We start from the raw sequence: 15,329 nt of genomic DNA, 5'->3' as shown, positions 1-15,329 counted from the left end.
TGGAGCTGGGAAAATATTCTGTATCTGTGCTCTTCAACACAGCAGTCATTAACTGACGTTTTATTCAGGAATTGGACATTTAGCTACTAAAATGTGGCAACTGTGATTGATTCTTAATGTCATGTAATTTTAACTTAATTTACTGTAAGTAGTTACTTGAGGCTAGTGGCTAGCCTATTGGACAGCAGCAGCTCTACACACTTTTCTGCATCTGTTTTTTAATATCACTGAACGTTGTATGCTGGCGATGACTCCATAGCAATAGAGAAAGAGAGTCTTATTGGTTTTTATACCTGCACAGTCCTTTTGGATGTAGATGGCCCACAGTTTATTCAACCAGCCCCCTGTTGGTGTATATGTCTTGTTTCTTATGAATTATGTATGTATGAATTATTCTGGCAGGAATGACTTTGTACTTGAGTCTTTTTTTCTTTTTACATTGTTACTTTAGGGTAATTTCTTAGAAGAGACTGCTGATTTCCATGGTAAGTATCCTGGTAATTTCATAACATCATAACAAATCCCCTGGTTAGGAGTTGTACCATGTCATATTACAACCAGCAATGTATATGTCTCCATATTACTTCACAGACTATGTAAATGATGAGAAGAGGCATCTTGGTTTTTTGTTTTTTTTTTCTCTTTGCATCTCTTAATCAAGAGTTAGGTTAAATAGTTTTTTAACATATTTAAGGAACATAGTCTCTGGAAATATTTCTTTGTATGTAGTACACTATCTCCTTCAGAATGTTCTAATTTGCCTTTTATTTTCATAAGCTTTCTGTACAAGTAGATAAACTTCGTTGGTGAGATAAGTTGTGTATTTTCCACAATGTGTGATTTTTTCATTTTATTTTGCTTGTGTGATTTTTTGCCATGCATTTTTTAATGGAATCTAGCGTGACCATGGTTTGCCCTTCCTGCTTCTGGATTTGAAGTCATCTTTGGAAAACTTTTCTCAACTACTAGCTTCTAGAGGAATTTACTGTGGGTGTATATATGTGGACAGGAGAAAGAGAGAAAAGGATCATATTCGAGTGTCAGATGTAAGAGGAACCCAGAAAACAAGTGGCCATCATGTGAGAAATCTGGCAAAACCATTCTTTAAGTCAAGAGAATTGGGCATTTGGAGCAGAGTCTTCATCCTGTGTTTGTCTTGATAGCTCAGTCTCTACTCTTTTCCATCTCTTATGGATACATGCCAGGCTCCCTCTGACTGGCAGAGAACATCTTCATAAAGCTGGAATTCCATGTCATCCCAAATGGACCTGTCAGATGACTAAATGGATAGAACCACCCTCTTATCTCCTTCGGAGAAGGCAATGGCAACCCACTCCAGTACTCTTGCCTGGAAAATCCCATGGACAGGGGAACCTGGTATGCTGCAGTCCATGGGGTTGTGAAGAGTCGGACACGACTGAGCGACTTCACTTTCACTTTTCACTTTCCTGCATTGGAGAAGGAAATGGCAGCCCACTCCAGTGTTCTTGCCTGGAGAATCCCAGGGACGGAGGAGCCTGGTAGGCTGCTGCCTGTGGGGTCGCACAGAGTCAGACACCACTGAAGCGACTTAGCAGCAGCAGAGAGTCCAGACATAATCCCAAGAGTGTGTGCCTGCATGTGAAGTCGCTTTAGTCGTGTCCGACTCTTTGCAACCCCATGGACTGTAGGCCACCAGGCTCCTCTGCCCATGGATTCTCCAGGCAAGAATACTGGAGTGTGTTGCCACGCCCTCTTCCAGAGCATCTTCCTGACCCAGGGGTTGAACCCACGTCTCCGGCATTGCAGGAGGATTCTTCACCTCTAGTGCCACCTGGGAAACCCAAACCCATGCACCTGTGGTCACTTAATCTTCAACAAAGGAGGCAAGAATATACAATGGAGAAAAGACAGTCTCTCCAGCAAGTGGTGCTGGGAAAACTGGACAGCTACATGTAAATCAGTGAAATTAGAACACCCCCACACACCATATACAAAAATAAACTCAAAATGGTTTAAAGACCTAAATATAAACATGACACCATAAACTCTTAGAATTCTGAGAACAGAAGCCAAACACCCTGACAAAAAGTCGTAGCAATATCTTCTTAGATCAGTCTCCCAAGGCAAAATAAATTAAAGCGAACATAAATAAATGGAACTTAACTAAACTTAAAAGGGTTTGCACAGCAAAGGAAGCCATCAACAAAATGAAATGACAACTTATGGGATGACGGAAAAATATTTGACATGTTGTGACTGTCAAGGATTTAATATCCAAAATACACAACTCTATAACAAAAGGTAAACAATAAAATCAAAAAATGGGGAGAAGATCTAAATATTTTTGCAAAGATATGCAGATTTCCAAGAGGAACTGGAAAAGAGGCTCAACATAAGTAAATATTAGGGAAATGCAAATCAAAACCACAATGAGGTTATGCCTCACACGGGTCAGACTGGCTATCATCAAAAGGTCTACAAATAATAAACTCTGGAGAGGGTGTGGAGAAAAGGGACCTTGATACACTGTGGGTGGGAATTAAATTGGTGCAGCCACTATGGAGAATGGTATGGAAGTACCAGAAAAAGCTACAAATATAGCCACCATAGGATCCAGAATTTCCACTTCTGGGTACATAACCAGAAAAAAAAGAAAACTGTCATTCGTAGCAGCACCATTTACAGTAACCAAGACACTCAAACAACGCAAGTACCCATCAACAGATGACTAGCTTAAGAAGATGTGATATGATACACACACACACACACACACACACACACACACACGCAAACCATGGACCATTACTCAGCCATAAAAGGATGAAATATTACCATTTGCAGCAACATAGACAGACCTAGAGAATATTATAATTAGTCAAGTAAGTCAGAAAGAGAAAGTAAATATTATATGATATCATTTATATGTTGAATCTTAAAAATAATACAAATGAATCTATATTCAATACAGAACCAGACTCAGAGACTGACAAACTGAGCTTATGATTACCAAAGGGGATAGTGAGTGGAGAGGGACAGGAATTAATTAATAGGAATTTGGTGTTAACAGATACAAACTTTTATACACAAAAAGGATAACCAATAAGGAATTACAGTAAGATACAGAAATTATATTGATTAATTTATAACAATATATGGATAATAATCTGAAATACATATATATATCCAAATTGCTTTACTGTATACCTGAAACTAATACTTTACATCAGCTGTATCTCAATTAAAAAAATTCACACAAAATAAACTCTCTTTCTCACTGTTTGTATGTGCATATTGGCCTTGAATAGAGATTAGGGCTGAATGAGATAAAATGTAAAACAGATTTCATATAGTAGTTGTGAACATGTTACTATCCTACAATTCAGGTCCTCTTTCCAAAGAGTAACAGCTTGTGCTGCCTCCTGGGTTCAGTTCAGCACCTCAGGAATCAGCTTATCACTGTGGCCCCCACACCTCTTCCTCCTGGCCCAGGGAGTAGGACTTCATCCCCATTATCATCTTCATGTCCAGTGGGGAGCATGATACAACCTAGATTCTACATCAGGTGAGTTTTCCACTATCAGTCTTTAAGCCCTGGAAATCCATCATCTAAAATGGAGCTGCAGGTTGGCCTGTGCAGAGGGCAAAGGGTAGACATCTGACCCTGGAAATTTTACATTCTCCGTCAGCCTGAGGCTGACCATCTGTAAAAACAGGACTGCGGGTGCCTACTTCTAGACTTGTTAGAAGAAAAGGAGAAAACCTCAAAGAATGACTCATATACAACGGGACTTTGAGATGTATTACTCCTGGCCCACCTTGCATCTTGTGTGTGCATGCCAAGCTGCTTCAGTTGTGTCTATCTCTGTGCAACCCTATGGACTGCAGCCCACCAGGCTTCTTTGTCCATGGGATTCTCCAGGCAAGAATACTGGGTGGGTTGCCATTTCCTTCTCCAGGGGATCTTCCTGACCCAGGGATCAAACCCAATCTTTTATGTCTATCTGCATTGGGAAGCAGGTTCTTTACCACTAGCACCACATCAGAACGTTGCTGCCTATGTCCTCTTAAATAGAAGATTTGAAAAAAAGTATCTGGAAATGCAGCATCAAGTAAACTTTGGTTCCATCTCATCATTTCTTATTTCCTCACACTTTCTGGTGTCATTTTTCAAATTCTACTTTGACCAGAAGTAACTTCTTATTGAATCCCCAAGAAAGGATTAGTACAGGAGAGCAGAGAATAGGCACAGGTCAGCTAGACAGAAGTCATCAAGCAAATGTCCAGTTCGAGAGTCATCAACTGACCACAGGACCTGGGCTGAGTCCCTTACCTGTGTTGGCCTCAGCCCTAACACAGAAGTACACTCACTATAGAAACAGAGGTGATGGGCAGAGCCTTTTCGATCAGAAGACCAAGATTTGATGTTGGGAACCATTGTGTGCTGATTGATTTACCTTGATAAATTAGTAATGTATCTAATATGTGTGCTTGGGATTTTTTTCAGTTTTATGTGTATTATTATTTTTCTTACTACTACTCAGCCAAAATATGAATGGTGGAGGTGGTAATTAGCAAGAATTTAGGGATGAACCCAGCTGAAAGTGGAGTATATAGAAAGTGAACACAGTGTGGAGGCGAGGGATGCAGACAAGAATTGGGCTCTCCCTGGGTGCCTGGCCCTGTGCCCATCCTCTAATGACCCAGCAAAGATTCTTACCCAGCAGCATTCCTGGTTCTCAGCTGCACACAGAGGTGACCTGGGGGTTGCCAGGGAAGTGCCTAGCTGAAGCACTCTGCCCTGATCAGCTCTTGCTCCACTGAAGGCCACCATAGCTGCCCTTCCATTGCTCTCTCCCAGCTCTTTGCTTCTGGGTATCAGAAAAGATCCCCCTGTGGAAGCTTCCAGACTTGATTCTTAAAGGGCTTCCACATACAAAAGATACTCTATTTTCCCCAGTCCTCAAAAGTTGTCCTGCACACTATGCAAGCGAGACTCCGAGGTAAAGAAGGAAATGTCTTTCTCCCAGAGGTGTGTCATCTCCACATATTTACCCTACATACTATGTTTTTATAAGCAATGACCTCATACATTTCCTATACACACCCCGATGATACACACACACACACACACACACAGATATGCTGACAATTCATTTTAATTCTAATTCATCTCCTCGTGAAACTGAACATAATGAGTGCTTTTCTTAGGTAATGAATGCATGTGCACATGTATGTGCAGTATCATATTCATCAATAGGGGCTTTCGAGGGAGTACCCCTTGAGCCTGTTATATCACAGGAGAGCAAAATGACCATTTCTCTGGCCCATTTTCTTCAAGGGAGGCTACTCCATTGTCCTCCAGAGAGGGCAAGGGACAGAACCTCACCCCAAGTTCCCGCTTATTGGACAGGCGACAGAAGCTATAAGAGGAGGAGCTCTGTCATCTGTGAAATGGGACTCATCTCTAACACAGAGCGAGAAAGCCTGGGGCTAAGGCAGGCACTGTATAAAGTCATTTCTCACAGTTCTCCTTAATGATACAGTAGATATCACTAGAAAGGAAGCAGTGGACTCTCTGATATGGCTGGAGTTCAAACTTCTCAAGAGAGAAGGAACGCTAGTCTCTTGGGAGACTAAGAAACTCCTAAGAGCCGCCCAACATCATGCCTCTGAGCAGACTCTGATCCAGTCCCCGCACTGGGAAGACAGGCTTGCCTTTGACTCACCTGGTGATTTCAGTGAGAGATGGCAACAGGGCAGCAAGCTGTGGTGTTGCCTAACTGCTGCTCCTGGACTGCTCCTTATGTTAATACACTGATAGGAAAATTCTGGACCTGCCTCCCATTCAACACTGCAGGGGGGGATCAGATCATGCAACATCCAGCCATGTCACACCAGAATTTCCAATATCTGCTGCCTCCATGCGGGACAAAAAACTAAAAAGTACTACCGTTTCATTGAAATACAATGCTCCATTCTTTCATTCACTAATAACTCAATATTTATTGGGCTCACAATTTACACTATCCCATTTGAAATGTCTCTTAACTCAACAGTAGGAATAAGAGGTTATGAAGGAAAATAAGTGTACGGGCAAATTTAAGGGTAAAAAATGAGATGGGATGGCTCCTTCACATTAACTTTTAATCTTGCTCAAGTTTCAAGGCATTGAAGATTAAATAATCAATCCTTGGACTTCTCTTCCCCGTTCAGCCACATGCCTCTCTTTCTCTTCGTTTCTGTCTCTGGTTTCTTTTTCTTTCTCTCATGATGAGATCTCATTTTCTGTAGATAAAAATACACAAACATATATATATATATATACACACAAATATGTATATACCTACATAAGCAGATTTCAAGGAAGACATAATGAAGATGAAAACATTAAAGGGGTATCTTTGGGTGTTATGTTGTGTAACAACGATTTTCCCTGCTCCACATTGGACATCTACTGTGACATACAGAGTGGAATGAACCTCACTCACAGTGTATCAAGATAAAAGTGCCTGAAAACCCAACTGTCTGTTCAGACAGGCACAGGGTTCCCCAAACTCACATAAATGATTCAAGCCTGCTCAAAACAACTAGTAGCTTCCTATGTACTAAGAATGAAATGTTCAGGGTAAAAATAACTGAAATAAACAAGGAAAACAATTTACCTTCAAGTTCCCATTAATTACTCCTCTACTCCTCCCAGCTCCCTCCCAACTCCATGCAAACCCAGCAGTCACTCTGAGACCACGGGAGGCGATTCCACACTGGGAGGAGAAAGCTCACACCATTTCCTGCTACTCAGGGGAGAGGCGGAAGATGAACGTGGTCGACAGTGTAGGCACTGGGATGGAAAATGCAGACGCTGAGCCTCACTGGGGCTGGCTTCCCTCACGAACAGCTCGTCATTCACTATACAGAGACTGGAGGAAAAGTGCACAGGCAGACAATTTACGGATGGACCACCCGCACCCCAATCCTGACTGCTCCCACTAACACTCAGCAACCAGACCCCTTCCATGCACTCCTGTGTCTGTCCCCAGGCTCCTTGACTGGTTCCTCTGCCCCTCACACACAGCTCACCTTCACAGAGATTGTCTACCAGCTTCACTCAATGGACAGGCTGATCCCCAACCCAGGGACAGCTTCACATTTACCCTGAACAGTAACCCAGTACACTACAGTACAGGAGTGCACAGTCTGATCCCCATTTTCAGAAGAAGACAGAGTCACAGACGGATCATGTGACTCGACCAAGGTCACACAGAGAGTGAGCATTGGGTCAAAGAGAGAACCCATGTGTCGATTCCAGAGCACATGCTCTTCCTAACTACCAGATTAGACTGCTCCTTGGATCTCCCTGCTGGCTTTCCACAACACTGAGTCAGCCTAAGATCTGCATCACCACATGCCCAGGGCCCTGAGCCCAGGCTGGATGGGCCATCCCGCCCACAACATGGCTCTCACCTGGAGGAGCTGGTGGGAGTAGTGATGAAGGTCCGGGTGAAGGCACGCACACAGCCCTGAGAACTTCCTTCCACTTCAACAACAAACAACAGTACCCCTTAGAGCCCCACGTGTTTACAGGCTCCCACATCATTCCCGAGTCAGGGTCTGACTTGACACTCATGCTGAGGGGACAGCTGTTCACTTGGGGAGCCTGGGTGTTGGGAATGGGGAGGGCAACTGTAGGAGATGTCTGCTCCCAGTGACATGTCCCCATGGCAACCACTTCACAAGTTCATGGGATGCATTTTTCTCAGTTGCCGAAGAGATGGATATTATGAGGGAACTGTGAGGTTAGGTAGTAGCCCAGGGTCTTAGTGTAAGGATCTGGTATGGGAGCCACCAAACTCCGCAGCCTGTGTCCCTAATGCCCAGGGTGGGCAGGGAAGACATGGACGCAGTTCAGACCTGGGTTGTCTGTGGGAAGACTGAGGGCTAGGCGGAGGGGCGGGGAGGGAAGGAAGGAAGAGTTCTGGTGGGAGGGAGTCTGACCAGGCGAAAGAGCAGTGCGGCATCTGGGGGGAGCGGGCTACACACACTCACCTTCCTTGAACACCCCACTGACAGAGACGCAGAGCATTGTTTCCTGGTAGGGAAGAGACCAGGTACTCAGTCACCCCTCATCCTCTTCCCTGCCAGTGGCTTCCTGCCTCCCACCACCAAGGGAGGAGCAGGTGCTCACTGTCTGGAAACACATGTCCACCACGAAGGAGCTGAAGTCATGCTGAGTTTTGGGCAATGCACAGAGGGCATGCACAATGTCATGGTTTGTGTGTTTCAGCATCTGGACACGCAGGTCTGTGGGGGAGGGGAAGAAAGGGAAGGTCAGGGCAGCCATGCCCTGGATCCTATGATTGGCCCCCTCACTGCCCTTCCCGCCCAGCTTTCCCACCACACACTCACTGGGGTCCCTGCTCTTCTCTATATTCCTGTTGTCCTCGAAGTACAGGCGCACGCTGCTTCTAGAAGACACAGAGGAAACTTGGGTGGTGGTCCGGCCAGCATAGGTGTCAGCAGGAGCTGGCCTGCGTCTGCTGGGGAACCACACAACCTGGGGGAGGAGTCTGGGCTGTAATACTCACAAGCCTGAGTTCTTGGGGTGGAATGGATTGGTCAGGAAGAAGCAGGCCTCCTCGTGATAAAAATCCAGGAGTCCCTGGCGATCTCCATAGTCATGAATCAAGTAATACCTGAGGGAAGCAGTGTGTACAGTCTGTCTTTCTTGTCTGGAGTTTGGGTGGTCACCTCTGTCCTAGCCCTCCCCTTGTTCAGATTCCCAGGGGTACTTACTGCTGCAGGAATCGCAGGATTTGACTGTTCACCTGATCAGATCCAAAGAAACTTCCCTGGAATCAAAACAGTCCTCAGGACAAGGGCTGACACACCCTCATGTACCACCTAGGACCCTTCTGGATCCAATGTGCTCACCTTGGGAGCTTCAGTAGCACACTTAGAACCTGAGAGTGCCTCCTGGCCATCCTGGGGGAGGGAAGAAGAAGTCAGCAGTGCAGTCCAGGATGTGGTACTGGATGATCAGGGAAAAGGATGGGCCCAGGATGGGGTAGGGGTCTGAAGTCAGAGGAGAAAGGGTCCTGGAATTGCCAGTGGCAGGACTACATTTTGAATTATCTTCATGGTTTCCCAGAAGCCTGTAGAGAACATGGCTGAAGAAGATCCAGAGCCTTTTCAGATTCCCACAGGGAATGGTACACCTCCCTCCCACAGGACATTTAAAGGTCAGATTCAAAAATGGAATGTGGACAGTTCCTAACATGTTTCAGAGTAGTTTGAGGGCACTGTCGATGCTATTTAGAGGAGTCTGTGACCAAGGAATGCACTTACCAAGCTTAGTAACCTAGGGAACAATTCAAAGATGGTGCTGTCAAAATCAAGACAAAAGAGAAAAGTCAGTGAATCTGTGGAGATGACCCTCCTCACTGGAGCAAGTCACTTACAGCAATCACAGCCCTGTGTGCCCCCCACAGAACCCAGTATCCTAGCATTCCAGGGCCCTGGTCACCACTCCATGGACTGACCTAGAGGGAGACTGTTCCCTCTACTCCTTCCTCCCACTCCCTCTTCCATCTCCTTTCTCCTGGGTAGCTCCCAGCCAGACTGTCCTGACTCTCTTCTCCAGTTCCACAAGGACCAACACTTCAAATTCAGTCTGCCTGGCCTGCCTCCCCTCCCCTCCTTCCTCACGGGCCCACTGAAGGCTATGGAGAGAAGAGGGAATGGGGAGGAGAGTCCAGTACTTTGCTACATCACAGGATGTCCAGCACTCTGTCCAGTCAGGACATACCTCATGGATGACCAGGTGTTATGTCAGGGAGGTGAGCAAGGTGGGACTCAGGAGGTAGGGAGAGGGAGTGGAGGGAGGAGGGGAGAGATGAGAGAGATATACGGATGTAGAGAAAAGGCAGAGGGTGACCTTATGTTGGTTGACTTATCAGGGAAGTTGGTGCACATGGCATTTCTGTCAGCACACATCCCTTCTGGTTCCAGCTGCTGACCCTTGTCCATCTGCCCTTCAGTCTTCACCTGGAATCATGGGTAAAACCTACATCTACCAGATATCTCTGAATCCACATCCTTCCTTTCCCTACAATCCACTTCCTCTCATCTGTTACCACCCCATGAGCCCTCCTACCTTCCTTTCAAAGGGAGGATCTGGGTGCCCCACCTCACCTCAGTGTTGGAGATGTTCAAGTTCTTGGTGTTGGAAGCATTCCCCATAATGGTAGACAGGCCATCCAGCAGGTAGGGTTTCTTGTTGCTCAGGTCCAAAGACAAAAACTATGATGAGGAAAGAGAGTGAAGACCCCAAAGGGAATACCTGAGACATATCTGCCTCTTCTACCTAATCTCTCCCTCTCTCACCATCAGTCCCAACATTGGGCCTAGGTCTTCACCATGGGCCTGATCCCTGGATGGATATGCAGGGAAGCAGCCATGCCATTTCTACAGTTCTGTGTCATTCCAGTATCACAGGTCATCAAGTCTCCAGGAAGCCAGGACGAAGGACACAGAGGCTGAGAGGGTCCCAGATGGTAGACCTCTAGTACCAACCCCTCCCCATGATATCATCTCTGAGTGCTCTACCCAGACAGACCCTCTACCCTCACCTGCCCTACAATTACTGCTGTAGCCATACCAGGGCCAAAGCGGAGTCTCTGGATATCAAGATATTGCTGGCAGGCATCCTATGGTTTGTTCATGGTCAGCTGCAGAGTTAGGGATGGGGTTCAGTGGCTCTGAGTCTGAGGGTGAGCGGGGGGGGAGCAGTGGGTCTGGCTCTGAGTGCACAGTTTATGCTGAGTCTGCATTACCTTTATCTGCTCCACCTTTTCAGACGTCAGCATCTTCTGCACAGACTGGGGTGATTCACAGGGCTCAACCAAGATAAATATCTGTAGAGAGCACAAGAGGGGCTGGGTAAGCTCCAGGAAATCTGTGCACGGGATCAAGCAAGACCATACCCCTCCCCCGCCCTCTTGTCTCTAGTCAGGCCTGATCACACCTTTGACACACACCTTTTCATTAACCTCATTGAAAATCTTGCCATTGACATTCTTCAATGCATAGGCAATGCTGGCATTCTCTACAAAGAACTGGGCCTGCATTTTCTCATAGTGAAACTGTAGGGAGAGTGATAAGAGAAGCAGAATATGAGACCAGTGCCATTTCCCTTCTGGGCCTACCACCTACCTCATTTCTTCTCATCACCTCCATGTCCTGTCTTACTTCGAATGCAGTGAAGGGGACACTGCTTTGCTTCTGAATCAAATTCAGCAGCCACTTCTCATCATATTTTATACCAAAGGGAATCTAGGAGCCAAAGAACAAATGGGAAAGAGAATGGATACAAAGAAACCTGCGGTTAACATAAGACTCAACTGTGTCTTGATTTAGGACCATTTTTTCAGGCTTTAAATCATTTTTAAAGATAGGGCAATATCTGTTATCTTAACTTTTTTTTTTTTTTTACCAGACATGGATTTTCTATATAACTTTCTTTTCATTCAAACACTCTTCCTGAATAAGTCAACTTAATATGTTTCACATGTACTTCCTTTTATAAATTTCCAAGAGATCCATATGACTTGGATCATATAGACTTGGATCCATAGACCTGGCCTGTCACTCTGACACAGACCCCAGAGACTCAACCTCTTCCCACTCTCAGCTTAAGCCAAACATGTGATCTGGTGTGAAGTGCTCCATCTCCCTGGCAGTAGGTTTCCTCCTTTGCTTTTGGTCAACCTCTCCCATGCTCCTCCTTGCAGGCAATCTGTTTCCTTTTTATTGCTTCTCTGAACTCACCCTTAGATGATCTAGGAAGACAGCTCCTAGTAAGAACAAGACAGATTACCAACACCACTGCCCCAGGAAAGTTCCCAGCATCTCTACACAAATCCAACATGACTCTCTCTATCATCTTCTACATACTAGGTCCATTTAGTCAAGATACTCACTATGATCTTGAACCAGCTCCCCAAGGTCTCATCCTGTCTGTTTCTCCCCATTCTTTTTTCTGGATGCTTTTGTTTTGTCTCCATGTAAATATGCATTTGGTCTTGTTTCTGAAAACTACTTCTCTGATGATGGGATGGAAGTGCACAGGGAGCACTGTGGGGAAGTGGAGAGAAGAAAGTGGTCCATATAGGCTTGGAAAGTCTTCTCTACATTTTCCCACATGATACCAGAGCTACAAGGATGATTGCTCAAGCATTAACCTCATCCCATCATTCCTCAATCTTCCAGGTTGGATAGAAAAATGACAGGTTTAACTACAAGGTTTTGTTGTTCACTGGTTGGTAACATGTCAGCCATGGTGGCTGGTCACTTACTATCTTGCTTGGATGTCCATATGAGCATCACTTTCTTCTGAATCTCTATCTTGCTGCTGCTGGGAAGTGACCTGTTCAGACCAATAAGTGTACTGCCTTCGGTAAACATCCCAGCTTGGTGCTCTTCTTTGTAAAGGGTTCACTTTATCGGTGCGCTCTAAAATTGACAACAACAGATCAGTGGTCCCAGTACCAGAAGAAGTCCTCAGTAAATATCATGGCTAAAGAAAAATTATCACTGACTTCGTGATAAACAGAAATGCATCTCATGCTAAAAAAAAAAATTAAAAAGCTGAAAGACTTCACTCTGGCTCCACTTTCCAGGAAATGAGAGGTAGGGAGCAGTAGCAGCCAAGAAGAAAACAGGCACTGAGGAAAGGGACTGGATCTAGAGTGTAGTCTGTGACGTTAGACTTTGCTCTACTTGGTTCAGACTAAGTGACCTGGGACAAGCGGCACATCCCCAAGTCTCAGTTCTCTGCTCTGCTCTAGGAGGACAATAAAACATACCCTTAAATCTACCATGGTGTGATGGTTCAAGGGTCAAAGGTGATCTGCCTCCCTGAAGGAAGAATTAGAGAAATGAATGATAAGTCTGATGAAAAGATCCAGAATGGAGTCTGGAGAGATATAATATGGAGAATATCAAAAGAGAGGTGTAGAGAATTACAGGTGATGCAAGGAGTATACCTAACACATGGTTAATGTGAGTGCCAGAGAGGAAGAGAGGAAAAGAGTGGAGAAATGGTAGCTGATGAGAACTTGGTTGAAGAGTTTCCAAAAGTAGCAAGATATCAACAGAAGATAACAATATTAACCCGATTAAAAGTATGCTTTAAGGAAAAATATTTTTAAAAGAAACTATGTTCATTTCATCATCATGCAACAATAACTCAGAAAATTTGTGATCAAAAGATTCAAACTAAAAGAAAATTTATATGTTATTCTTCAGGCAGAAGAAATAACTTCCCAGGTAGAGTCACATAGAAAGAAAGCCTAATACCATTTGTGAATGTGTGAGCAACTTTAAATGAGTACTGACTGTATAACACAATGATACTAATTTCTTCTGGAAATTTAAATATAGGGAGAATGAAAACGTGTGACAATATGTTTGGAGGGAGTATACAGAATCAAAGTGTCTCAAGGTCCCATAATTCTCCCAGGAGTTTTAAAGAACTAATTAGCTAATATTAGACTATGAAATGGCAAAAATATCCATTGTAATCTGAAGGGTAACTACTACAAGAATGGCAAAAAAATGTTTAACAATCTAGCCACATGCAGTAACAATTTCATAGTTATAAAGTATTAATCATTTCAAAGGAATTTAGAAGAGGAAAATACATATGTATATATATATTAATATGACATATGTAAACCAAATTACATCTTTTTTTACATTAAAAGATTCATACTAAATATTACTAAAAAAAAACAAACAACAAACAAAAGGCTGTTATCAGAAGGAGAAGAAACCTTTCATCAAATACTCTTGAAAAGAGACACATGCAAAATTTAATCATCTAGAAAATTTGAAAATAAAAAATGGCAAAATGTATACCTTTTCCACATGAACCTACAGAAAGCTGGTATAACCATATTATACCAAAAGAAAATGTAGACTTTAAGAAAAAAAAATCACCAGAGAAAGAGAGAGATTTTCTTAGGCTAACAGAGGCAATGCTGTAAGAAGATATTAACAGAAAATTCGAAATGCATGCCTTAAATCAAAGCCAAAATATTGAAAACTAGTACTGACAGAAATAGAGAATGGACAAAACAAAAGTCACAGTGGGAAACTTTAACCCAGCTCACCTAGTGATGAATGAAGTGGCAAATTACAAAAAAAATAAGCTAGAGGGTGAAGATTTTTAAATATGACAAATATATTAACAAATTAATTTAATTGATATAGAACCATCCACATACATAGGAACTCTGATGAAATGTTGCAGAATCAATCATATGCTGGAAAATAAAGCAAGCTTCAAGGAGTGTCTATGGACTAATACAATTTACCTGACTAGTTAATAGAAGATTCTATTAGAAGATTCTATTCTTCTAATAGAAGTAGTATTGGTGGATTTTCCTACTCTCTCACCTCTATTATTAATCCAAAGAATGGTAATTTATATGAACCCCACCCCTCACCTAGGTTACCATCCCCCCTCTCCAAGCCCTAAGCCACATGACTCAGGCTTTTTCCTTAAATAGGGAAAAAATTCCATACAATGGGATATTTTCCTTGTGGAGTAAAGATGGGTGTCCGAGCCCACGTGGTCCATTTCCTCAGAGTGGAAATTAACCAGCCTTGGCCCTCTCCCCGCTTTCTCTATAGGAGGGTCAGCTGGTTGGGGTCCTGTGGGTTGGAGTGGGGTAGGGAACCCAGAACTCTTCCTGCTTAGTGGGGATCTGAAGAGAAGGTCTCACGCAGACCAACTCACCCATGGGATGGCCTGAAAGCAGAAATCTGTCACCACTGTCCTCACAGGCTGCTTTAGAAGGGACTGTGTGGGTCTGGAGCTGGAGTTTTGGAGAATATCAAGGAACGCTGGCAAGCAAGAAGACAGCAGGCCCCAAGCTCTCAGGGTCAAGAAAGATGGAGTCCTTTCAGGAAGTCGCTTCCCCAAGGGCATAAAGGAGGAGAGCCCTGGGAATCAGAGACTTAACTTCCTGTAATTACTGCCCTCGGAGTTCACTACCAGCCTAACATCCAGGGAACTCTTTCCAACAGTACCACCCCTTCAGAGGAGGCCAACTAGAATCAGGAGGTTTAGGGGATCTTGATACTTATAGCTACAAACACAGAGAACTCTCTATGCCAGATTCTGCATCAGCTACATTACATTGTGTTATTTCATTCTGCAGACCCAGAGAACTGGGAGGGCCAGCAGTAGGAAACCTCTGTCCTTGTTACATTGCATCTGTTCTTTCATGTATTCCTCACAAAGGGACTCTGATACCAGGATCATGGACTTTCCCAGGTTGCTGAGA

At 44.1% G+C, this 15,329-nt stretch overlaps 1 protein-coding gene across 4 annotated transcripts; it reads right to left on the bottom strand.

Annotated features, from left to right (window-relative positions):
- Positions 1 to 5,960: 5,960 nt before the first annotated feature.
- LOC145536302 (nuclear RNA export factor 3-like) lies at positions 5,961 to 15,043 on the bottom strand. Of its 4 annotated transcripts, none has more exons than XM_081565395.1 (18): positions 14,780 to 15,043; positions 12,333 to 12,489; positions 11,958 to 12,111; positions 11,209 to 11,310; positions 11,016 to 11,120; positions 10,812 to 10,892; positions 10,171 to 10,278; positions 9,914 to 10,023; positions 9,325 to 9,361; positions 8,911 to 8,961; positions 8,773 to 8,828; positions 8,565 to 8,672; positions 8,386 to 8,444; positions 8,165 to 8,280; positions 8,026 to 8,068; positions 7,444 to 7,516; positions 6,765 to 6,899; positions 5,961 to 6,267 (listed from the first exon to the last, which is right to left on the bottom strand). In XM_081565395.1, coding segments are annotated over exons 1-18 (1,500 nt in total). In that variant the 5' UTR covers positions 14,784 to 15,043; the 3' UTR covers positions 5,961 to 6,266. The 4 variants fall into 4 exon arrangements, with proteins under 4 accessions (XP_081421521.1, XP_081421522.1, XP_081421523.1 ...); XM_081565396.1 differs by having other exon boundaries at positions 11,227 to 11,310; XM_081565397.1 differs by lacking the exon at positions 9,325 to 9,361 and having other exon boundaries at positions 9,904 to 10,023.
- Between the last annotated feature and the right edge of the window lie 286 nt (positions 15,044 to 15,329).

The sequence above is a fragment of the Giraffa tippelskirchi genome, chromosome X (assembly GCF_054371585.1).
Source record: "Giraffa tippelskirchi isolate mGirTip1 chromosome X, T2T-mGirTip1v1.2.pri, whole genome shotgun sequence".
Lineage (NCBI taxonomy): Eukaryota > Metazoa > Chordata > Mammalia > Artiodactyla > Giraffidae > Giraffa > Giraffa tippelskirchi.
The sequence above is the reverse complement of the archived record's forward strand: the minus strand, read 5'-3'. Positions and strand labels throughout refer to the sequence as shown.

What these genes read in the sequence shown, in the direction of transcription:
- LOC145536302 (XM_081565395.1), bottom strand. An exon ending in TGAACATCTCCAACACTGAG is followed by an intron (nt 10,024 to 10,170) that starts GTGAGGTGGGGC and finishes CCATGATTCCAG; the next exon opens with GTGAAGACTGAAGGGCAGAT. An exon ending in CAGTGGGGTGTTCAAGGAAG is followed by an intron (nt 7,517 to 8,025) that starts GTGAGTGTGTGT and finishes TTGTTGTTGAAG; the next exon opens with TGGAAGGAAGTTCTCAGGGC.